The 26,940-nt window shown below is 39.8% G+C and overlaps 1 protein-coding gene across 1 annotated transcript in view; it reads right to left on the reverse strand.

The window, feature by feature from the left end:
- ANXA3 (annexin A3) overlaps nucleotides 1-26,940 on the reverse strand; it is a gene marked incomplete at both ends in the record, with an annotated part of 57,643 nt that overhangs the window by 13,890 nt on the left and 16,813 nt on the right. The window contains 7 exons of the mRNA XM_084233286.1: nucleotides 1,179-1,274; nucleotides 2,611-2,704; nucleotides 3,033-3,089; nucleotides 5,887-5,966; nucleotides 16,922-17,012; nucleotides 19,626-19,739; nucleotides 22,576-22,670. Of these exons, the coding sequence (XP_084089412.1) occupies nucleotides 1,179-1,274; nucleotides 2,611-2,704; nucleotides 3,033-3,089; nucleotides 5,887-5,966; nucleotides 16,922-17,012; nucleotides 19,626-19,739; nucleotides 22,576-22,670 (627 nt within the window). The remainder of the gene's footprint in view (nucleotides 1-1,178; nucleotides 1,275-2,610; nucleotides 2,705-3,032; nucleotides 3,090-5,886; nucleotides 5,967-16,921; nucleotides 17,013-19,625; nucleotides 19,740-22,575; nucleotides 22,671-26,940) is intronic.

The following is a 26,940-nucleotide window of genomic DNA, read 5'->3' on the forward strand; positions in this document are numbered from 1 at the left end:
CACCCTCCAGAGGTGGTAATTAACATTTGTAAGATGAATCAGAGATCCACTCCAGAGGAGGTTAACCTCGGATATTGCTATTAATTATCATAATGTGTGTTAGATATGATTCTTCTTTGGTGAAATGACAAGCTGTGTGGAGTGCAAGTATTCCTACCTTGGCATTCATGGTGAAAAAGCCTTGCCCCAAGCCCGATCACCATTCTGACTTGGAGTAGTTTAGGACTTTGAATAATCCTGTGTGTGTACAAGTACCTCACAGATTTTGTTGCCTGCTTCTGACTAGAAAGGTTACTGAACGCTGTCTTTGAATTGCATCTCACAGCTATGAATGCAGCTTTTTTGAAAGCATTCTCTAGGTGCCTGAAAGGACAGTGTCAAAATGTCACTGAAAAGTCTTACATAGTGGGACCTCCCCTGATGGCACAGGTGGTTGAGCGCAGCACTGTGAAGCTGTCCACAGCCTCTGCAGCGCTGGTTTGATCCCAGCTGGCCGGCAAGGGTCCCACATGGTGTAGCAGACCTCTCCTGTCTTGCCCGCTGCTCCCCTCAGCAGTGTATTTTGTCAGTCTGCCTGCTCTGTTCCCCACTCTGTCTCTGGTGAATCCTCTCACCCTCCCGCCCATTTGGCCTGTACCCCGATTCTTGTATAACTAAATCTTAAAAAAAAAAAAAAGAGGTCTTACATAGCAGTTGTTTTTGCCCATTTGTTAACTCACCTGCCTCCCTAGTAACGGGCTCATTCTGTGACTTTCTTTCCTTTTGATTTACTTGCTAGTATGGCTAAATGTGAGGAAACTTAGAGTCCAAATTGGCCACAACTTTGTGAGGCCGCTGTGATCTTCTAATTGGTGAATTACCAAATTGGCTTAGGTCTCAGTGTTCAATAAGACTCAATAAAAATGCCAGTAGAAATGGTTTCATTTGTCAAAGACTTTACAAGCCCAACACAGTGATAAGCCAAATACAAAATAATAGCAAAGTAAGAACTTAAAAGACAACTTCCTCATGCATTCATTAACATTGGTTAAATATATTGTATGTACCATGGACTGTGCTGGGAACTGTGGGGAGCATAGAGATGGATCAGTTAGGATTCTTAAATGAAAGGATCTAACCTTGACCTTGACTTAGACTAACTACAAAGGAACCCAGTTTATAAGTGCTCAAAGGCTTACCTATGGCCAGCAGTAAGTCTTCAAAGTGCCCAGATAATTCTCCTTTTATGCTGTCCTCAATGTCCTTCTGGCTAATATTTTTGTATTCATCAAATGCTAAAAAGGAACACCACGAAAACATTTAAAGCATCCCAGATAGCCATATGAATATATTCCAGCTTTTTTTCTCGACATGTAGCAAACCAAGCTCTTAAAAAGAAAATTCAAAAACACTTTTAAACCATAGAAATTTGAGTATGGACGTTGTTTTTCTTTTTGCTTCTTTTGAAGAAAATAATCTACAATAAAACTTGACCGTCATAGGCTATTTTCATCAATGATGTCTCCTTTTCTCTACCCCTCCCCCCAACTTATGCCAGGTTGTCAGCATTTAAAATAAGCTAAAAGGCTAAATGATAAACAATTTATCTAGTAAGGTGGAGGACCATCTTACAGTTACTTGTGAAATATGTTTTGTCTAGTCTTAATTATAACGATTTTTTTTTTGTGCTGAGTACATCATTCTCTAAGGCAGCATGGTCTACTTCTCACTCACCAGAAGGCATTTGAATTTCATGATCAGTATTTTTCCCAAAGCAAAGCCTGTACATATGTCACCAATTATGTAGGCATATTTTGTAAGCCAAGTAAATTTTTAAAAAAAGATTATTATGGAGAGAGATGTAGGATTGTTTGGGTCTTATTTTTCAAGTAAATATATAAATAAAGCAACCACAATTAACATTACTACATTTTTTATAAAAAGTAAAATAGTAATGTTAATAGTAAGGAAGAGTAATAATTAAAAGCCACATTAAAATCTTTATGTTTCCTCATTTTGCCATGAACTCAGAATAAGCTCAGTTATACAATTGTCTTCTCTAGACCAGCACCTGGAAGCCACAGTCCTACATTCACAGTAAGTAGAATGCCAAGTTCCTGGATATTGTTGCTTCTACAATAGATCTACAATAGGGAGGTGCATAAAAAAGAGGGTATGTGCTTACCAGTTCCAGCTTGGTCTGACAAAAAGAATTGCACCTTCACCCCACCCCCATTTACCTTCATATCAGAAAGAGTTTCATGCTAATCTGTATTACTGCAATAACAGACTCCCCGAAATGCTCGATTTTTCTGGAAAGTGGGTAACTAGGGAAGGGATGTGGTGGAAACTCTGCCATCAGGCTCCTCTATCTCATGGAAACACTAGAAGGCTACTCCTTTCTCTCTCCCTACCAAGTCCCTCTCTTGGTGATCTACTGGGCTTTAGAGGAAAACCAGAGTGTGTCAATCCTGCCTTGAGTTGGAACACAGCTTTCCATATTGTTTCTTGACATGTTAATACATAAAAAAAGCCTTCAAATTTTAAATTCCATTTTCCAGAATGTTATATTAAACCCCTAAACAGTTGCAAACATAATGATGAGAAAAGGATTGCAAAGTGAGTTCATACTTAATTTCAGTTGAGGAAAGCTCCTTAAACACAGAATCTCAGTGAATTTATCTTCATCTGTGCCCCACTTGTTCTCACCAGCATTATACAGAATCTATTGGAAAAGGGAGAAAGACGTAAATGTTATTATAGACACAATTCTCTTTTGTAATAAGAAGACTGAGGGGTTTATTTTAGAGATTAGTGAGATTTGCTGATTATCCATGTCTCTCACTTTTGGCATACTAGAAATCTGAGATTTGGGGTGGCAGGATCTAGGGAATAATAACCACAGCTGCGAAAAGCAAAAAAACTGGAGTAGAATGGTGCCCAGCCTTTAACATCTCCATCAGACAGGAGAGGACAGCCCCTGTGGGGCCACAGAAATCAAAAGACAACCACAGATATTTTTGAAAAGAGGTTTTTTCCTTGCTGTTACTGACCTGGGCATCCTTTTTGGCCAGATGCTCATCCACTTTCAGACTTTCATCTCTCCGGCCCTAAACAGGGAAGATGAAAACAAGAGCAATCCTTTTAACGAGAAAAGAGACTAACACTCCAAAGGCAGGGCATCTTAAGAGGTTTTTCTCCAGTGGTGGGCATTTAGTACAGGGCAATCAGGCACTGGGGCTCTTGTTCTGGCCTTGCCACTGACAGGACACAGAATCATGAACAAATCACCTAACTTTCTGAGCCTCAGTTTACTCCCTTGAAAACACAAAGTGAATGAAAAGAAAAAAACACACACTCAGAGAAGATATTTGCAAACATATATCTGATACAGGGCTTGTACCCAAAAATACATAAAAATTGTTAAAACTCAACAATAACATCCCAAATAAAAATGGGCAAAAGATCTGAGTAGACAGCAGATGTATAGATTGGAAGAAAGCAAATGAAGAGATCTCAAATCGTATGTCATTAGGGAATTAAAAATTTAAAATAATAATAAGATACTACTACACGCTTATTAGAATGGGCAAAATCCAAAACACTGACAATGCCAAATGCCAGCAAGGATATGGAGCAATCGGACTATTCCTTGCATTCCTTGCAAAATAGTACAATCATTTTTGGAAGATAGCTGGGCAGTCTTTATAAAACTGAACAGACTTTTTTCAGATAATCCAGTAATTGAGTTCCTTGACACTTACCCAAATGAGTTAAAAACTTAGGTGGACTAAAAACTCTCACATGAATGTTTACAGAATTTTTCATTCATTATTGCCAAAACTTGCAATAGGTGAAACAAACTATAGTATACTCATAAAATGGAACAGGACGCAGTAATAAGAAAGACATGAGCTATCAAGTCAGGAAAAAACATTTTGCCTATTATTAAGGGTAAGAAGCCAGTCTGACAAAGCTATATACTATATGAATCCAACTCTATCCAGTCTAGAAATGGCAAAATTATAGAGACAGTGAAAAGATCAGTGGTTGCCAGGGGTCCAGAGGGAGGAAGAGAGTGACAAATAGTTGGATCTGGAGGATTTTTAGGGCAGTAAAACTTTTTTGGATGATACTATAGTTGTAGATACATGACATATATCTTTCAAAATCCATAAACGTGCAATGCAAAAAATGAACTAGAATGTGCACTAGGGACTTTAGCTAATAATAATGCATCAGTACTCATTTATCATCTGTTACAAACATACCACACTAATGCAAGATGCTAATAATAGGGGACATTGTGGGGGTGGGAGGAGGGGCATATGGAAAAGCTGTACTTTCGGCTCAATTTTTCTGGAAATCTAAAACTGCTCTAAAAATAAAACCTGTTTAAAAAATAAAGTCTATTAAAAAGATTACCACAAACTCTATTGTCGAAGATTGTGGTTTAGTGTCCATGTGTGCTTGTGAGCACAGCAATATTATAAAAAGGAGATAGAAAAGGAAAAGAGGATTGCTTGAATTATTCTGAAAATTATAGGTGAATGAATCATTTGGCAATAAAATTTAAAAAACAATTTGCTCCTATCTTCAAACATTAGCTCCTTGAATGCCTGTGTGATGACTGTGTGAATTGTTTTCCTTGTTTCTGTCCAGCTGCTGCCATCCTGCTTCTGCCAGTTTGTCTTCTCATTCTATTTCATTCCACCCTCTGCTGCAATAATAAAAATGCTATCTTTGGAATTAGTAATAACAAGTCACTACTAGCATGTATTGATCACTTTCTATAGCTCAGTGACTTTCTTTCATTCTCCTAATCTTTACAACACCTTATGAGGTTGGTACTGTCATTATTTTAATTTTACAGATGTAAAAGTGAAGGTCTTAAGGCTTAAAGTAACAGGCCTAAATTCATAAATCTCACAGGCAGCAGAGGAAGGTGAGATGCCAGGTCTGTTCGATTCTAAGATTCTGTCCTGTAGTTTCACTCTCCGCTGTGTCCTGTGGCAACCGAGTGTGTACTTCGGAATATATATCTCTGGAAGAATATGTATGCAACAGTGCCTCAGAAATTTGGGTTGTAGTTTCAACTTCATAAGGTGTTCATTATTTAAAACCACTGAAGTCATAATTGGGATCAATTTCCTCATAATGAAATAATGTCTCACTTTGACAATTGCTGTTTCAACCTTCAGGCTGAGACCATTGTTGGAATTTTCTCATATATTAAGAGTTGTGTAAATCAGTGAAAAAGGCCAGTGATCTATGGCTAAATCATCTCCTCTCTTAAATGCAATTGTGATTATTTCTCATCCTTGACCTCACCACCTTTATTATAAAGCAATGAGCCTACTAAAAAGAGACAGCATGGGATGGCTGTATTTGGTTACATGGTGATGAGTGATTTAGGGACTTTTCCAAAGGTGGCAAGAAGGAAGCTGCAGCAAATTTTTTTTTTAAATCCTGAGACTGATACGCCTATCTCTGAAGATAATTCTTCTGTATAATGCTTCCTATATAATTGAAATGCTAACAGAAGAAATATCTATTCTTTGGGATTAAGAAGAAAAACAAATGTGTTCTTAAAAATGGAGACATTTATTATGCACAACCATTTTATGTCAGAAGAATTATAACATTTTCTAACGTATTGTGAAACTTGATCACTATTAATCCATATATTGCCAAAACAATTTTTTTGTTATATCATTATGTTATGCTTTTGTGATCATGGTTAGACATTACACTGCATATTAAATAATGCAAATATAAATGAACAGATCTTTTCGTAAGTAAAATTACAATCTCAGTTTGATAATTTTTAAACTCCTTAAAAATTACTATTGAGCATACAGCTTATTGGGGAGTTGAAAAATAAAAAAATAAATAAATAAACCTTACATCTGCCAAAGTTAACAGTGCTTTCCTGAAGTCACCAGATGTTTCAGAACTAATTTCATCTCCAAGACTCTTCTTATATACTGAAATCAGATAATAAAATCAAGCCTTTAAAAAAAGTGAATTCAATGCAGTTGACATAAAATTCATGCATTCTGAGACACAATAAAATATAGAAAAACATACAGGATGTTTTATTAATATAGAAGCCTGAACCAGAATTCTTTTTTCTTTTTTTAAGATTTATTTATTTATGCATACAAGAACTGGGGTACAGGCCAGAGTGTGGGGGGTGAGATTCACCAAAGACATAGTGGGCAACAGAACAGGCAGATTGACTGAAATACGCGGCTGAAGGGAGCAGTGGGCAAGTCAAGAGAGGTCTGCTGCACCATGTGGGTTGCTCCCTGGCTGGCCGGAAATCGAACTTGTACCGCAGAGGCTGCAGATAGCTTCATAGGTTGCGTCTTAACCCCTTGCGCTACCAGGGAGGCTCCTGAACCGCAATTCTTTTTTTTTTTAAGATTTGTTTTCATTTATGCATATAAGAACTGGGGTGTAGGCCAGAGGTGCAGAGGGTGAAAGGATTTGCCAGAGACAGAGTGGGGAGCAGAATAGGCACATCTACTGAAATACACTGCTGAGGGGAGCAGCGGGCAAGACAGGAGAGGTCTGCTGTGCCATATGTGGGTTAGCTCCATGGCCGGATATCTGTTGCCGATAGCTTGATAGCGCTGAGACTTTAACCTGCGCCACCAGGAAGGCCCTGAACCAGAATTCTTACTCCCTGATTCACTGCTTTCTCACATACTATTCTCTTCAGAATACTGAAAGACATTCAGAATTTAGCTACTGTACTGAATCAACCACACAAAGCAACTGGTCTCTTTATCAGGGTCAATTCGATAGCTTTCTTCAATGAATTTCTTGCTCATGATTTATTATTTCACCATCACTTTTGCAACAGCTAACTACAACAGGGTTGGCATCTGACTGTAGGTGGCTAGCACCCTAAGAGGAGGCACTAGTGGGAGAACTTGGCTCCTCACTAGACATGTTACAGAGGCATCATCATAAAAGAGGGTGATACCATGTTCCCCGCCCCCATTTACATGCAGCTACCATGGACTAGCTACTGGGAGCCGGGGTAGAATTGAATGGCCAGGTAAAGCTCTATGACAGGAGAGGCTAGTAGGCTCCGAGGAAGAAGAAAAAAGATCGCTTACTTTTGTGACCTTACTTGCACCTTGGTATCACTGGGAAGGAGGTGTGTGGATGAGAGACATGCAGAAACACTTGGAGGAGACACGGGATGAGAGGCAGGTGGGGAGGCTGACAATGGCAGCCACTTTCTTGATGTGGTGTCTCCTCTTGCTCCTACTTTCTGGAACCTACTTCAGAATCTGTTTCCTATGGTTCCTCACCAGAAGGTGCCTTAGATTTTGGGCCTCAGTGGCCCCTCTTCAGGCCAACTCTGTTTGGGCGAGTATTGGCCCATGAGGGTAGGCAATTTTGGGTGTTTTATTACATCATTATCATTTCTTCTCTTTCCATGTTTACTAATTCTATTAAAGTTCAACTAAGGGTGGGTTTTGTGCCCATGGACAGCTGGACCCCGCAAGAGCATGCTAGATTGGGAACCCCAGGGTACTCCTGGTTACATGCTAACAGATAGTGACTTCCCGAGTCCATTGAATCTTCTGTTAGGGAATACAAAAAGACACAAAGACAACGGAGGACAAAAGATTAGAAAGACCTCCAGAAATAAGGGTGAAACCAAGAAGAACCAGAAACCAGGGCCAAATTATAAGCCTAGTGAAGACAAACACCATGTGGTTAAAGTAGAGAAGTTACTCGGTAATGCTAAGAACAGAAGAAGCAGAGAAGGAAGCAATAATAGTAACAGAAATAGCCCATAGACTAGAGGATACCTGACACCGAGGGAGTGACAAGATAGCTGGGTCCCTAGAGCACAGCTTTGTCCTGAGTCTCTGTAAAGCTTCGCTCTACATGGTTGAGAGTGTCCTTCTTTCACCTCTTGTATATGATTAACCATATTAACCAAGGTAACCTAGATGCAGCTCCAGTCCTCATAGCCTTAGAGAGATTAATCCACACAGAAATGAGGACATCTCTTAATTTGAACTGTTACCACTTGTCATCTTTGTAAAACAACAGTCCTAAATGTTAGAATTTTCACTTGCCCATAAGGATATTCATTGAATAAATATTTGAATTTATTTCTCCACTGTTCTTGGTAGTTGAAGTACAATAGTGCAAAAACCAACAAATCCCCCCTTCGTAGAACCTGCATCTAGTGTTGTTTGTAAATAAATGTTGGGCTCCAGGAAGCCATCATGGAGCAGGTAATGCATAGAGTGCTAACTCTTCTAAGAAACACTGGGAATTAATACATTCCTTGGGATAGAACCTCTGGATCTGATGATTTTTGATAAGTACATCTTGTTGAATTGAGAGAACCAAATATTTTAAATACCTACAGTGCACCCATCTGAGCCTATTATTTAAGCAATTATTTCACCTACTCCAAATACACCCTCCTGTACCTTGCTTTGTGGGGTTGGGATTGGAAAGCTATAAATTGCATTTTCCTTTTGCCTCTACCCCCTTGACTTGGGCTCCACCCCCATTCTTATTAAGTTCTACCAATGGGTGGATTGAGGGAGGCTGGGAGACAGGAGGAGGAAAGACCTTGCTATTTGTGTGCTATTCATGTTGGTGTCACCCAATGAAGGGTTTTCACCCAGACAGCAGCTGGCTCCAGGCTCCTAGAACAGTCATGCTGTTCCCCTCTGACGGTACCTGCTCCAACCAGATGGAGTCCTCTTGAAAGAGATTTGAATTCCAGGTCCCTAAGTTTTTCCTCTGTACCACTGAGGTATTTTCAACACTGCTGGTATTTTCTAAGTTTCTAGTTTGTGAAGTCCCCAACATCTTTCCTTTGTTGTCCTAGCCCTGGCAGTTATACCTGTGTTACCCCGTGTTCATTTTTGTTTTTTCAGTCCTCCAAAAGGTTTGTAAGAAATTCTCTATATTCAATTCTATTTTTTTCTTTTTGACCAGAGCCTGATTAGCCTATCAACAATAAAATAATCTCTTACCTATCATTGAAATATTTACCTTTTAGTAAGAATTTCCCACAGGAACCTCTTTAACACCCATCTGAGGCCAGTACATCTCTTCTTTGACATCTCCCACTGCAGAAGCTCCCTGATACACAACTGATCTCACTGCCACACAACACAGAATCCATGGCTTCTTAAGGTACTTGGAGAGGGTTTCAGGGGCCTATTGTATAATAAAGAATTGGGCTGGTGTTTGCCCCTACCTCTAAACTTTTGGGATCTGCCAAGTAGAAGCGTCTTTGTTATTCATGGAAGGTTCCATGAACCACACCTGGGTTTATGTTAATAAAATGATGTAGGATGTGGGAAGGGGCGGAGCAACATGGCGGCGAGGAGACGCTGCGAGTAAGATCTCCCATTAAAAAAAGTTAATAGGGAGGAAAAGCGGCAGGTCCCAGTGAGAACTGGGACACGGAAGATAAACGGGTGACTCCAGCAAACTGCCCGAAGAAGAAAGTGGCCATAAAAGAGGACTAGAAGGGAGGGAAGCGCAGAACCCTGCTCCCCTCCCCCGCCCACAGAGGCGGCACTCTCCGACCGGCAGAGAGGAGGAAAACAACAAACCAAAACGGCCACCAAGAACAAACGACGCAGCAAGCGGGACTGTGAGTGGAAAGGAACTATTGCAGCCACCACACCCCTTGAACGGGAGCTGAGGCGAACCCTGCAGGATTCGCCACGGCGGTGAGCGAACGGCTCCGGGCGCCATTAGAGAAGAACAAAGACCCCGGGAGACGCGCACACAGCCCGGGCTGCCGGTAAGCTTGCGCGGATAGCGGCGCGCTCAGCGCGCTTGAAAAGCAAGTGCAGACCAGGATCTCAGCTGCCCAGGTCCCCGCGCCTGCGACCTAGGCTTGGGAGACGACCTAGGCTTGCGGGGAGACGCGCGGAGGTCCTCACTGAGGTGAAGGTCCCTCCCTGAGTGAGCAGGAACCAGGCGCCCAGGCACGGGAGCGGTGCAAAAGGCGCCATTCCCGCGCCACTGAACTGGGCTACAGCCCGCGTCCTGGAACTGAGGGCTTTGGAACTGAGACCCGGGGCACGAAATTAGGGGCGTGGGTTCCCCACGACGGTGGGGCACAAAGCAGACACAGCACCCCAAAGCCGTTGAGGTGTACCCTACCATCCCCGCTTTGCTCCCTGTCCCACGGGGTGGAAAATCAGCTCCCCAAGGGCTCTAGGAGAGATCTTTGGCGCCACCTAGCGACTTGTAGCCAGCACAGGCTCCTGAAGGAGCTAGTGGCCAACTGGGGAGTTAGCCCACACCCGGCCCCTTCCGAACAAGTAGTCTGAGCCCACAGGGAGAGCGAGCACCCACAGCCAGGGCAGACCAGGCACGCAGAAGAGTGTGCCTGACACCGGACGCGCAGGGAGTGTGCCCCACATCACCATTTTAGAACAGGGACATTTCTTCAGTAAAGACTACCTGCAGAAGGCTTCCTCAGGAGCCAGAGGTGAGCGGGGGAAGTTCGCCCACGCCAGACCCCCTCTGGCCTGCAGTCCAAGCCCAGAGGGGGAGCAGGAACCCACCGCCGGGGCAGACCAGGCGCACAGGGGAGTGTGTCCCCACATCGACATTTTAGGACAGGGACCTTTCTCCAATAAAGACTGCTTGAAACTGACAGATGACTCCTGGAGGAACCAGAGGGGAGAAGAGAAGCCCACCCAAGATGCCGGCCATTCCCAACAACACAGTGTCCCAATGCATACGGCAAATTAGAAAACAGACAGTAGGGAGGAGAAGAACCACACGCAACCTAGCAACTCTCCCGAGAAAAAGCACACCACAAAAAGAAAACCAGCCCCCAGATTGCAACGACAGTAACTTGGAAGAACTTCTGAGCCTTCCAGAAAGAGAATTTAAAATTGCCGTGATTAAAAAACTGACAGAAGTCATAAGGGAAAACAATGATAAGGGAAAAATAATCAATGATCAGAAGAATGAAATTGAGTCCCTAAAGAGGGAAGTAAAAGAAATGCAGGAGATCAAAGAATTAGTGGAAGAACTAAAGAATTCTGGGAAAAGCAATGAAAGCAGAATTGATGAAATGGAAGAACGAATAAGTGCTCTTGAAGACACAGAAATAAAAAGAACCAAAACAGAAAAGGAAAGAGAAGTACGAAGGAAAAAGAATGAAGAAAGACTTCGGGAACTATCTGACTCCATGAGGAAAGGAAATATAAGAGTTATAGGAATACCAGAAGGAGAGGAGAGAGAAGTAGGAACAGAGAAAATATTCAAAGAGATAATTGAAGAGAACTTCCCAAATGTGAAGAAGGAGCTGAAAATTGATATACAAGAAGCAAGAAGAACACCAAACTTCCACGACGAAAGAAAAAATACAGCAAGACACATAATAGTAAAGCTCCCAAGAATCCAGGACAAGGAAAAAATAATGAAGCTGGCAAGAGGGAAGAAACAGATAACATTCAAAGGAAAGCCAATCAGGCTGACATCAGACTTCTCCGAAGAAACACTACGGGCAAGGAGAGAGTGGAGGGACATAGTCAACAGACTCCAAGAAAACAGATGCCAACCAAGAATACTCTATCCCGCAAAGCTCTCCTTCCTCTTTGAAGAAAGAATATGGACCTTCCCAGACAAACAGAAACTCCGGAATTTCATTGCAACTAAACCCCCACTCCAAAAAATACTACAAGGAGTCCTAAAGCCAGAACCTCAGAGGGACGAATAACAATGAAAGAAGGCCAAAAAAAAAAAAAAGTTATTAAAAGAATAAATAAATAAAATCAAAGGCAAGACAAACACAATGGCAAATACAGATGTTAACATATCAATATTAACTCTAAATGTAAATGGACTAAACTCTTCAATAAAAAGACACAGAGTTGCAGCCTGGATTAAGAAACAAAACCCAACCTTTTGCTGTCTCCAGGAAACACATTTAGCTACAAAAGATAAAAATAGGCTCAAAGTTAAAGGATGGAAAACAATCCTACAAGCAAATGGACCAAAAAAGAAAGCAGGAACAGCTATACTTATATCAGATAAAACAGATTTCAAACTCAAAAAGATAAAAAGAGACCCCAATGGTCACTACATTATGATCAAGGGGATAATACTTCAAGAAGAAATAACACTCATTAACATATACTCACCAAACGAAGGAGCACCAAAATATATCAGACAACTGTTGTCCTCTCTGAAAACAGACATCAGAGAAAACACATACGTAGTGGGAGACTTCAACACACCACTATCAACAATGGATAGATCAACAAGACAAAAAATAAGTAAAGAAACCAAAGCTCTAAATCAGGACCTAGAGCAATTGGGCTTAACAGACATCTATAGAACACTAAACCCCCAAAAAACGGAGTACACATTTTTCTCAAGCGCACACGGATCATTCTCCAGGATCGATCACATACTGGGGCACAAGACAAACATCAACAGATACACCAAGATTGAAATCATATCAACCATCTTTTCTGACCATGAAGGCATCAAACTAGAAATAAACCATAAAAAGAAGGCAAGGAACTTTCCTACCTCATGGAGATTAAAAACCACACTACTGGAAGACCACTGGACTAATGAGGAGATCAAAGAAGAAATTAAAAAAATTTTTGAATTGAACGACAAGGAGGACACCAATATCCTAAATGTATGGGATGCAGCAAAAGCAGTAATAAGAGGAAAATATATAGCAATAGAAGCTCACATCAAGAAACAAGAAAGAACGCAAAGAAACAACCTAATCTCGAAGCTCAAAGATCTAGAAAAAGAACAACAAAAAAACCCCAAAACCAGTAGAAGAAAAGAAATAATAAAAACCAAAGCAGAAATAAATGAAATTGAAACTAAAAAAACAATCCAAAAGATCAATGAAACCAAGAGCTGGTTCTTTGAAAAAATCAATAAAATAGACAAACCCCTAGCCAGGCTCACAAAGGAAAAAAGGGAGAAAGCACAAATAAACAGGATCATCAATGAAAAGGGAGAAAGCACAAATAAACAGGATCATCAATGAAACAGGATCATCAATGAAAGAGGAGATCATCACAACGGACACAGCAGAAATCAAAAGAATAATCAGTAACTACTATGAACAGTTATATGGAAACAAGTTTAATAATCTAGAGGAGATGGACAAATTTCTACAACTCTACAATCACCCAAAGCTAGATAAAGAAGAAATAGAACACCTAAACAGACCAATTACAATTAGCGAAATTGAAATGGTAATCAAAAACCTCCCCAAAAACAAAAGCCCAGGACCTGATGGATTTACAAATGAATTCTACCAAACATTCAGAGACGAATTAGTGTATATCCTTCACAAACTCTTCCAAAAAATTGAGAAGGAAGGGACAATACCAAACACGTTCTATGAAGCCAACATTACACTAATACCAAAACCGAACAAGGACAACACAAAAAAGGAAAACTACAGGCCAATCTCCCTAATGAACACTGATGCAAAAATCCTCAATAAAATTTTAGCCATCAGAATCCAACAATGTATCCATAAGATAATTCACCACGACCAAGTAGGATTCATTCCAGGGGCACAAGGATGGTTTAACATCCGAAAATCAACCAACGTTATCCAACACATCAACAAAAAGAAATATAAAAACCATATGATAATATCAATAGATGCTGAGAAAGCTTTCGACAAAGTGCAACACCCATTCATGATAAAAGCCCTTGAAATTCTTTGGATACAAGGAACATACCTCAACATCATAAAGGCCATCTATGACAAGCCAACAGCCAGTATCATTCTCAATGGTGAAAAGCTGAAAGCAATTCCATTAAGATCTGGAACAAGACAAGGATGTCCACTCTCACCACTGCTTTTCAATATAATACTGGAAGTCCTAGCCAGGGCAATAAGACAAGAGAAAGACATCCAAGGAATCCAAATAGGAAAAGAAGAAGTCAAACTATCACTATTTGCAGACGATATGATATTATACATAGAGAACCCCAAAAACTCCACAGAAAAGCTAATTCAACTCATCAATCAGTTCAGTAAAGTGGCAGGATACAAAATCAACATGCAAAAGTCAGTAGCCTTCCTATATACAAACAATAAATCTGAAGAAGAAGAAATCAAAAAAACCATCCCTTTTGTTATTGAAACAAAAAAAATCAAATATTTGGGAATAAATCTAACAAAAGAGGTAAAGGACCTATACAAAGAAAACTATAAAACACTGTTAAAAGAAATAGAAGAAGACACAAAGAAATGGAGACATCCCCTGCTCGTGGATTGGAAGAATAAACATTATTAAAATGGCCATCCTTCCAAAAGCAATATACAGATTCAATGCTATTCCAATCAAAATCTCAATGTCATTCTTCAAAGAAATAGAACAATTATTGATGAAATTCATATGGAATCACAAAAAACCCCAAATAGCCAAAGCTCTCCTGAAAAAAAAAAGAAGGGAATGGAGGCATTACACTCCCAGACTTCAAACTCTACTACAAAGCCATAATCATCAAAACTGCATGGTATTGGAACAAGAACAGACATACAGACTAATGGAATCGAATAGAAAATCCAGAAATAAACCCACAGATTTATGGTCAACTAATCTTTGACAAAGGAGCAAAGAATATGCATTGGAGCAAAGAAAGTTTGTTCAATAAATGGTGCTGGGAAAACTGGGTCGCTACATGCAAAAGAATGAAGCTTGACCACTACCTCACACCATACACAAAAATCAACTCAAAATGGATTAAAGAACTAGACATAAGACCTGAAACCATAAAATATATAGAAGGAAATATAGGCGAAACACTACGTGATCTGCACATCAAAGACATCTTTACAGACACATCACCCAAAGCAGTGATAGTGAAGGCAAAGATAAACAGCTGGGACTACATCAAATTAAAGAGCTTCTGCACAGCAAAAGAGACAATAACAAAAACAAAGAGAAACCCCACCAACTGGGAGAACATTTTTGCACCCAACACTAATGATAAAGGACTGATCACAAAAATCTGCAAAGAGCTGATGAGACTCAACAACAACAAAGAAAATAATCCAGTCAAAAAATGGGCAGAAGAGCTAAAAAGAAACTTCTCTGAAGAGGAAATGCAAATGGCCAACAGGCATATGAAAAAATGTTCAACATCACTTGCCATCAGGGAAATGCAAATCAAAACTACCATGAGATACCATCTTACACCAGTGAGAATGGCACATATTAAAAAAACTAGCAACAACAAATGCTGGCGAGGGTGTGGAGAAAAAGGAACTCTTCTGCACTGTTGGTGGGAGTGCAAACTGGTCCAACCACTGTGGAGAGCTGTGTGGAGATTTCTGGACCTACTAAACATAGAGCTTCCATATGATCCAGCAATTCCACTCCTAGGTATTTACCCAAAGGACACAGAAACATCAATTCCAAAGAGCACCTGCACCCCTATGTTTATAGCAGCACTGTTTACAATAGCTAAGCTTTGGAAACAACCCAAATGCCCAAAAATAGATGACTGGATCAAGAAGATGTGGTACATATATACCATGGAATATTACTCAGCATTCAAAAATGATAAACACATGCAATTTGCAGCAACATGGATGGCGCTGGAAGGGATCATGCTCAGCGAAATAAGCCAAAAAGAAAAAGAAAAATACCGGATGGTCTCACTCATAGCAGGAATCTAGAAAACTTAAATAAGGGACCAGGCAAATGAATAACTATAAGAAAGTGAAAATCAAAATCAACAAAAAACTATGAACCAGAGACACTTTTAGGGGGGCGGGGGCGGGAGGGGAGGGATTGGGGTCAGAATGGGGGGGCTGCAATTGTATGGGGAATATAACAATAAAATTTATAAAAAAAAAAATAAAAAAAAAAATAAAAAAAAATAAAAATAGGGAAAAAAAAATAAAATGATGTAGGATGTGGGCTGAGTCCAAGGTTTGAGACATTGGGCCATATGATATCAGCTTTAACACCAATGAGAGAAGGGGGGATACAGATAGTGTTCACTTGTCAGTGATTCAATCAACTTTGCTTATGTAATAAAGGCTCACTACAACTCTGGATACCAAAGATTATCTGGATTTCCTAGGTTGACAATTATACATGGATGTGCTGGGAGTGTATTGTACCCTGACAACATGGAAGTTTTGCATTTGGGATTCTCCCAGACTTTTCCTTAAGCATTTATTCACTCAACCAATCCTGATTTACATTCTTTATAGTAAAACTATAATTGTAAGTATTGTGCTTTCTTGAGTTCTGTGTTGTTCTAGTTTACTATTGAACCTGAAAGCGTAGTGAGCACCCCCTGAATTTTAGCCATTTGGTTAGCAGTACATGTGACCTGGGAGCAGCCAAGCTTTTGGCTGGTGTCAGAAGTAGCCTCCGAAGTTATGCCTACCCTAGGTAGTTAGTGTTAGTGGTTAGTTCAGAATTGCATTTCAGTGGCTTTCTAATTTTCACACAGCTAACAGACTATCAGGACATAAGCTAGTTATACTGAATCCACATGCTCAATGCATTCTCTAAATGGTTCATCTCATTTCCCATACCAAAAATCATGAGGCTAATCTAAGTGGTTTATAACATATAATATTAATATACAGAGATTTGATCATCTTACACTGATGAAAATTGTTGATTCAATTAAACAGTGATAGCCAGGAGCAAATCCACTATAGCTGTAATGTTCTAAAGGCAACCCATTAGTGCCATTGTTACATAGCAATTTCCAGCTCAGATCATATACAAACTTTCTCTAAAATCCACAGTTCTTAACTCATTTTAGACTGTAATCTCCTTTTCGTAGTCTAGCTCTCTCAAAGAACCTGGTGAAAGAGATTGTGGGTTTCTAGGAAAAGCGACATTCCCTCTTCTCTACATGAACAATGGGAAAGGGAAGCAGAGAATAAGATGACCTGTGTAGTAGGCTTGACCGATCTCTTTGATCTGCTGGCTTGTCCTGGTGGTTAAGATTTCAATTAATGCATCTTCATTTGTTCCAGTGCCCTGCAAGAAAACGGAAAACCTATTTTTAAAACACTTAAAAAATCAATTTCATGCATTTCAGTCTTAATAGCATGTTTTAACAGATGAAAAGAATAGTTTTAAGTAAATGGACATAAGCTTATCTGTTACTCAAAGATTTTCTAATTTTCAGTGTATTTTAGTATTACAATAACAAGAGTCATCTGGAATTAGTTGACATCAAAGCTTTCAAGGAAATGTCCTACTTTAGTTTATAAAGCTGCTGAAATATTCTAGGAAGAAATAGTATAACTACTACAAAAAGAAATAGCATGTCATTCAAGATCAGAAGTGAACAAAACATCATTACATTTAGAATGGGCTCTACAATTCTTGTGGATGAGTTCATCCTCGCACCAGTGTGCTGGAATTAAGTTAGCATGTTCCATCCTCTTTACACAGGGAGATTTTTAAAACCTCAATAATGTGTCTCATGGGCCCAGCTGAATTGGGGACTAGTTAGCCTGAACTTTGGTTCATATTGAGGTCACAGAATCACACTGTGATTCCAAGAAAGTTAATTACAGTACGTCTAGATCAAATAAGGTCAAGACTGAATATGCAGAGAAGCTGAGTTCTGTCCCTCCTGAGAGATTCCTAGTTGCTCCTCCCCCATCTCTTCTCAAAAATGTATTTATTTTATTTATTTATTATTATTTTTAAAGATTTATTTATTTATGCATACAAGAGCTGGGGTACAAGCCAGAGTGTAATGGCAGGAATGGGCACAGTGCAGGTTCTCTATGATCCGAGCAGATGGGGTAAAGGAGGAGAGCGTCCTAGAGAGTCCCTCGGTGGCTTTTGCAGGCTTTTATTGAGATTTTACTGGGTATGCAGCAGGCAGAGGTACTGGAGGCCCGAGAGGCTGGCAGGCCTCCCAGCCCCCAGCAAGTCTTCACTCCCTCTGGGCTCTCTGGCGTTCTCTCGCCTTCTCTCTGATTCTCTTGTGGTTCTGCACGCTGCTCTGTTTCTCCTGGTGTCCCCGTGACACTGCCCTTATAAGCCCAGTCTTAGCCCAGGTGAATCCCATCTACATATGCCACACCCTATTCCAGGTGCCCGCCATCAGGCACCCACTCAGGACCGCAGAGATCCATCATCAATCTTCATGGCGGGAGGGCGGAAAAGCCTGATACTTTACTTACTCTACAATCCACCCCCTCAGGGTTTTCTGCCATACAGTCTATAGCAGTCTATGTACAACTCATATACGTTTCTCTTGGCAATATGAACACTGCAGCCATGGCCCACAAAAGCAAATGAAATACATCACAACATAACAAAATACAACAGAACATAAATAAGTCCAGGCAGGGCACCAACTTAGCGGCAAAAGACAAGATTATTGGCACCAGCAGATGAGCCACCACTTCTGCTGCCAAAAGCATTGCTCATATGAGGGAGGGGAACCACTCAGGCACCTGCTGTCACACGCCAGGAGCCATCAGGCTTCCTGGCCTTCTCTGGCTGTAGTCTCAGCCACAAGCCACACCGCATCCACCCCCAGGATGTGCTCACTCTTGGATTGGTGATTTTATACTATTGGGGGCAATCGCCCAATCCTCAGGGTTTCTGTCTGCGGTTGTTCCAACACTGCCTTTGTTGACAACCTACTGCACAGATTTTGAGTTTGCCTAGCCAGATCCACAAATGTGTAACCAATTCCTTACATAAATCTCTTAATACATATCTGCTGCCTACTGATTTGGCTTCTCTGGAGCACCTTGATTAACACAGAATTTTAAAAGTCACAGAGATAGACAGGCACTAAACTGTGTTGGGTGACAAAAATGGTTAGGAGTTGGGATTTTAAGTATCCAGTTATTGGAGATTTATGCAGATGAATAGTATAACTTGATTCTAAAATAACATAATAAAAATAATTTTAACTATTCTGTGATGTGGGCAGAAATAGAGGCAAAGGAACCACTTAGGTGGATATCGAGATGGTCCCATCAAGAGACAATGTTTTCCCAGGTGATATATCCAGGAGTGACTCCAGAATGGCTTTATGTTGGCAATGTTGTTGGGAGGGCAGGCACAGGACTTGTCTTTGTTGGACTTGTTTTTAGAGCCAATCATCCTTTTGGCTTGATTGAATTTTAAAATCAGTATAACTAGCCATAGTTCCTTAGAAAGAGAGGGGATGATGATGGTTCAACTAGAATGGTAGCAATGGATTTTGAGACACACATTTTTGATAGATTTTGGAGAAGAGTTAACATACGTGCTGATAGATATGACAGCTTCGAAGAGTGAGGGAAAGAAAGGGATATGGAGCGTGCCAGGCTTTTGGATAGCCAGTGGGGTTGATGATGATGCCATTTGTTCTTAATGACAACAAAACAGAGAATCTGACTCCTCAGGTCAACATAGAGATAATATCGTCCCAACCCCCAAACATGTGAGCTCAAGGTTCCATATCTGCTCCCCATCTTAGGATAGTTTTTCCAAGTGGAGAGCACAGAATCAAAATTACATTCAAGTCTATCTATCCTATTTACATCAATATCTTAAGTGTGAAAGGAAAGAAAGTCATTGTCTTCAATGACATCATCAAATACTGGGCAGAAACAACTGGCGTAGGACTCATACCTTCATGGATTTCTTCAGCTGCTTTGCATCAAACACTGCTGGTGGGATCACGAGGGCCACCATGAGATGCTCAAAGTGGCCAGAGAGATCCCCTTTCAAATCATCTTTCAGTTCCTAAAAAAGCCCCAAAGGGGAAAGCATGAAATACTTTTCCTTTCTCTTTCTTTAAACTCACATAGTGAAAGATAAATATTTGCACTACATTCAGACAAAAACACATCCGTACAGAAAGAATAAAATGGTGAAAACATTTCTATGGTTATGAATCTGCATTTTAAGACCATTACCCAGAGGTTCTCTTTTATAGGAGGTTTTCTGAACCAAAGCCAGCAGAAGGGGTTACATGAGTGTTACAGAGGGGAACTGTGTAGCGAAATGAACTTTGTAGGTCTTTGATGCTCTCAATGCTAAGGTTGGGGTGAGGGAAAAGTAGAAAACCAGGAGCCCTATAGTCATACACAGTTTTGTTGGTCAGTGTTGTATTCACCTTACTTCTTGGTGATGGCCACAGAGCTCCAGAGAGAAATGGGAAGGGAAGATAGTGTGGATTATTTGCCTCTTAAGAGAGTATGGAGCTAGGTTTTCCGGCAACAACAGCATAGAAAACCCTACATGTGGCAATGTGGCAGACATTACTTACTCAAAGTGCCTTTGGCACTGTTTTCAGACATTGTATATATCCGATCCATGTCCCTTGCTGAACGGTAGATAACATGGTTCCTATATTCAATATTCAACAGGTTGTTATCGAATGTTCGTTTTCTTTGCTCTCAATTATTTTCAGCTCTGAAACAGAGGCTGGCAGCCTTCCAGACTGTTAAGACAATGTGGGTACAGACCAACATCTACCAAGCCACTGGGGGGCACAGCAGAGTCACACTCCTGTCATAACAAAGAGGATGGAGCCAATATTGCTAACTCTACCTTAATCACTACCAGTTTCTGCTCTAAATGCTAAATTCCACTTACCATCTGTCTTTAACCCAAGACGTTCTAGCTGAATCTAATTTCACATACTCTCATTCTATTCCACTGTTAGAGAAGGTTTTTATCCTTCTCCCCCATCCTTCTTTTATATTTTGGAAATTCTGAAAGGTCAATAGATTATTCACATACTCTATATGTGAATGTGCTGTCTTGTCCAAAAGCTTCATTTAACTTGATAAGTGTTTACTGGGCACCTGCTCTGTGCTAGGTAATTAAAGGTTGAGTTAGACATCACCCTAGGATATTATGACCTAGCGGGAAAAATGGAAATTTTCAAAGATAAAATTTCATATAATTTATTGACTATCTGATACAAGGTGAAGGTCAACTATCTGAAAAGGGTATCTAAAAGAGTTTGGGAGTTTGGAGAATACTTTCAGGGGGTTATGACTGAACTCCCTTTGGATGGTCACTAGACATACAACTCTTACTTGGACCCAAAACCTGACTGGTATCTGTTTCCACTTTTTTGCCTCCATAGTTCATTAACCACAACAACTAAAATATTCTTTTAAAACTATAAAATACCTTATTTTATTCCCCAGTTTATAAACCTCTAATGCTTTCCTATTGTCCTTACAATAAAACTTAAACTCTGTGCCAGGACTGCAAGGCCAAGCATGTTCTAAATTTCCCTCCACCCACACCTCTTTCTTTGCCTCCTTCACTCACTACTCCTCCTGCCATATTGCAATTCTCTCTGTTCCTTAAATATTCCCAGCTTGTTTCTACCCCAGGGCTTCTGCATTTGCTATACCTTCTGTCTGAAATGCTCTTCCCCAGCTCAAGTAGATTAGACTCCTCAGTACTGTTTAGTCTTATTTGACTGGAGGAAACAACTCCTAACTGACATTAATTCACCACCTGATCCAAAGGAGCCATTTATTAGTCATGCTTTACCACATCATACCCTTCACATTTTTTTCATAGCACTTACCAATAGCTGAATTTATTTTATTTACTAATTTATTAGTTTTTACTAGAATGTTAGCTCGAGGAAAGAAGAGAGATCTGCTTTTTTTTTTTTTTAATTTTGAGAAGGATTGTTAACTTTTCTTTTTTAAGATTTATTTATTTATGCATATAAGAACTGGGGTACAGGCCAGAGGTGCAGGGGTGGGGTGAGAGGATTCACCAGAGACAGAGTGGGGAGCAGAACAGGCAGACTGAAATACACTGCTGTGGAGAGCAGCGGGCAAGTCAGGAGAGTTTCTGCTGTGCCATGTGGGTCACCTCCCTGGCCGGGGATTAAACTCATGCTGCAGTGGCTGTGGGTAGCTTCATAGTGCTGCATCTTAACCCCTTGCACCACCAGGGAAGCTCGAGAGATCTGCTTTTTATAGCAGTGTATCTCAAATGTCTAGGACATCCTTGACACAGAGAAGGACCCAACAAAAGTATTGAATAAAAACTGTCCAGTTTGTTCTTGAATAGTTTTTGATTCTTAATAAATTTTCATTTGCCACATGAATTTAACCTACAATTAAAAAATATTTTAAACTTGGATAAGAAATTAAAGATCATATCAAAGGTTTATCAAATAATTGGTCAGCTAACTCTGTTGCATGGACCTGTCTTCCTCATTGTAGGATGTTTAGCAGCTTCCCTGACCTTTACCTGCCAGTTGCCAGAAATACCTTCTCTCCCATCAGTTATGAAAAATCAAAATGTCCCCAGGGGAACAATGTCAGTCCTGGTTTAGAACCATTCACCTAAGCAACCCTCCTTATTCAACAGAGAAACTCAATTCAACTCAAATTTAGGCCCAGAAAGATTAAAGGACATTCAGCCTGGACAGGTTAAGGGTAAAATCAAAACTCCCATTTCAGGTTGCTGACTGGACCCACATGACACTTTGTGCTACATTCAACTGGAATCAAAAAATCTGTGGGCATAACATCTGGATCAGGGATGCTCCGCTTGTGATTAGCTCTTTACTCCTGTTATGTTAATCAAATCATACCTTTTCATATGCTGCTTCGTATTCCTTAACAATCAGCTGCCTTTGTGCACTCGACCTCTCAGTCAGAATTTGGATGAGAGTTTTCTCATCAGTTCCTAAATGAAGCAAAAATAATTTTACCCGAGATGCTTAATATCTGCCCTGAATAAATGTAAAATGATTAATGGTCTGAAATAAATGCAAAGAGAAAGATATTTTAATTTCTAATTTTCAGGTTCTTATCAGGTTGGAATCACCATTTCTTTGCCTGGCTTTTGGAAAAGAACATTAACTTTATTTGCAGCAAAAATAATAGAACACTGCTTAGTAGTTGTGTCTGTTGCTCAGAAAGGGGAGTAGAACAGGAAACATGCTGATTTGATCTGTTTCTTCAATCTTACTAGGTTTACTACTATCACTAACTTTTAATAAATTAATTTAAAAAATTAATTCCTTACATCTTTGTTAATTTTTGTACAGAACTTGATTTCTCCACTCAGGTGTCATCCCCGTCATCCTTGCCCACCACCACATCACCCTTGATCCATCCCACAGTCCCTGTGCTCTTCCCACCCCTGTTTTGACCCTTCTTCCTCCTACTCCCCTGCTGTTTGCCTCAGATCTATGGTCAGCTTGCGAGCTGTTTCCCCTCACATACCCGATCCTTTGTTTGGTATCTCTATATACCACATATAAGTGACATCATATGGTATTTATCTTTCTTCTTCTGACTTATTTCGCTTAGCATAATGCCTTCCAGCTCCATCCATGTTGCCGCAAATGGCATAAGTTTACCTTTTTTGATCACTGAGTAGTATTCCATTGTGAATATACACCACATCTTCTTGAGCCATTCATCTGTTTTGGTATCATCATCTTTTATCTTTCCCTTACCTCCAGACTTGATATCAAAATCTTTTTTCCTTTCAACATTTATTGAGAACCAACCACGTGCTTGGCACATTATATTCACTGTTAATATTCCCAGGGGTCCTGGGCAGTGGGTATGATTAAACTGTCCTAAAGATGAAGACACTAATATTTAACAAAAGTATCTCATTTGTCAAAATCACACTGCCTTTTTTTTAATATCCGAAAGGTCAGGTTTACTACAAAAAGGGAGCGAAGAATAAAGGACTCTTGCACAGACACAAGCAGGCAGAAAAAGCTGCCCTGAAAGGGACAGGTTTGCAAAGAGAAACACCTGCGTAGTCATAGGCAAGGAGAAGGGCTGCGCAAAGTCACATAGCTTTTATTTTATTTATAATCTTTTTAAAGATTTATCTATTCATGCATATAAGAACTGGGGTGTAGGCCAGAGGTGCAGAGGGGTGAGAGGATTCACCAGAGACAGAGTGGGGAAAAGAACAGGCAGACTGACTGAAATATACTCTTGAGGGAAGCAGCAGGAGAGACAGGAGAGGTCTGCTGTGCCATGTGGGTCACCTCCCTGGCCTGCTCCCTGGCAGGAGATCAAACTCAGTGGTTGTGGATAGCTTCACAGTGCTGAGACTTAACTCCTTGTACCACCAGGAAGGCCCAGTCACATAGCTTTTAAGTGGTGCAGCAAACATTTGAATGCACATTTCTGACTACAAAACTTATTACTTTTCTCTCTGGTCCCAAAACCACATAGTCAACTACCTGTTGTAAATAAAGAGTATCATCAGGCCAGGCTGATGTTGGATTGCCTGAGAATGACCTAAAATACCACTATTTAGTAATTTATAGTATAAAATAGCACGGGAAGTCTTCTATATAGTTAAGTAGCCACAGAATTAGATTAAAGCCTGCTGTGCCCTTTTGAGTCTGCTTAGCAACTTGGACCTGTAATGGTACCCGTGTTGGCGCATAACTAAACACCAACTGCATAGCCATATCATACTGAGCTAACTCCAAATTGAATTCATTCTCCATCTTCTTTAAGTTGTCTCTCATTCTGTTTCCTCATTAATGATATCACTATGGATATAGACATCCAACCAAAATCCCAACAGATGTCCTATAACCCCTTCTTTACTTTATTCTGTACATTGCAGCAATCATTTGTATTTCTTGAATTTATCCTCTCTTCTGCACACCCTTTCCATTGTGCCTACATCATATTTTATGCAAACATTAATAGCTTCCTAACTTGAATCCTTTATCACACATACCATATATTACTGCTTAAGTAAAATTTTAAAAAGATGCATCTAGGGCCTCCTTGATAGTGCAGGGGTTAAAGACAGCACTATCAGGCTCTCGCTAGTCACTGCTGCACGAGTTCGATCTCCCGCTAGGAGATAACCAAATGGCACAGCAGACCTCTCCTGTCTTGCCCGCTGCTCCCCTCAGCAGTGTATTTCAGTAGATCTGCCCATTCTGCTCTCCATTCTCTCTGGTGAATCCTCTCACCCTCAGTACCTCTGGTCTATACCCCAGTTCTTGTATACATAAATAAATAAATCTTAAAAAAAAATAAAATAAATAAAAAGATGCATCTAGTAAAGTCAGTCCCTTGATTGAAATCCTATGGCTTTTTGTAAATCTCAGGGTGAAGTTTCAGTCCCCTAGCTTGTATACCAGCTAATCAGATTCTGCTCTTGCCTCATGTCTCCATTCTAGGGTTCTACCCCGTCATTCTGTCTCTGTATTCTATGCCCCTAGACTCCAGGCATAACTAACTATCCACAGTTACATGGAGTTTATATCACTGACAGATTCTCATTTCCTATTTTTGCAAATGCTCAAGACCAGGAACTAAACCAAGTAAATGGTCTCTTGTTTCAGAGGCTGGATCTGACATAGTCCTCAAGCAAATGCTATTATGAAATTTGGTCCAGAACTGAGAATATGCTGGCAGTGGTACTCACAAACAAAAGTCTTCTTCTTGATATGGGCTTGCAGACCAAAATGCAAATACTCATGAAAAAACATAATGTTAAGAAAGCAATAGAATGTAAAAACCATTAATGTTTTCAATTTGACATTAGCCTCATGGAAATGACTGCCCAACACTAAGCATAAATAGAGAAATGAAAGGTATGAAACACATTTCATTTTAAAGTGGGAAAAAATATAAACTACAAACAGGCAAAAATAATATAATATAATAAATATAATATAATATAATAGTATAGTATAGTATAGTATAGTATAGTATAGTATAGTATAGTATAGTATAGTATATCAGGGAACCAGACAAGCCGAGCCTAAAATTCATAGAGGAGGCAGTAAGCCAAGAAAGAAGAGCTCATGCCCTACTCGGCATTACGTGTCATTGTAAAATTATTATTGCAACTAGGACAATGTGGTATAAAGATGGAGTGGAAACCAGATCAGTGGAACATAACAGAAAGCAGAAAAATAGGGGCACATGAGACAGAGGAGGAAAGGATGAACTCTAATAAATTGGGATGAGACAATTAATGTGCCACATGAGATAAAATAAAATTAGATATCTTTAAATACCATACATAAACATTAATTCCAGGTAGATTAAAGATCACAATATAAGTTTGTAGAACTTTGTAGAGAAAATGTAGGGGAGTATTATTTTAAGTTAGTCACAAAAGAGATGCAGTAAGTATAAACCATAAAGACAAACACTGGTAAATGTGACTTCACTAAAATTTTAAACTTCTCTGAAATAAAAATTTCTATTACCAAGGTTAAAACAAAACCACAGTCTGGAAGAAGATATTTTCATGGTTTGCTGGACAAAGTTTTATGCCCAGAATTTATTTAAAAATTCTTGTCAATCATGAAGAAGAACCCAACTGAAAAATGGGTAAAAATATATGAGAAGGAAGCAAATAAGATGCTTACGCATATCAGTCAAGGAGGATGAAGAAGGGGAAACAAACTCACAAGCAGAAAGAGATGATTTTAGACTCACTCATGTGAAAACTGAAGAGTAGAACCTTAGCAAGTGCTGATGAGATATGGAGCAGGAAGAAGTTTTATGTATCGTTGGTAGGATGCTAACTTGCATTTTCATTGTGGAGAGCAGTGTGGTAAAATTTTTAGTGAATTTGAAAATAAACATCCCCTTCAACTTAGAAATCCCAATTGTTCTGTTTTAGAGAAATACTAGCAATTGTGGAAAATGAAACATAAGCAGGACTATTCAATGCAGCATATTTATATTGTAATAGAAAAGAATTATAGACAACTTAAAGATTCCATCAATATTCTCATCTTATAATATAGTGATGCAGACTACTGTGCAGTTAAAGTTAATGAACTAGAGCTAAACCTATCAACATAGGTAAATCTCAAAGATGTTAAAAAATAAAGGCTAGTTACAGAATAATGTAAATAGTATGAATTCATTTCACACTGTTTGAGATCATGCAGAACAATACACATATATGCTACAGAATTAAAATGTATGTTACAGAA

This window comes from Talpa europaea (genome assembly GCF_964194135.1).
Source record: "Talpa europaea genome assembly, chromosome: 5".
Lineage (NCBI taxonomy): Eukaryota > Metazoa > Chordata > Mammalia > Eulipotyphla > Talpidae > Talpa > Talpa europaea.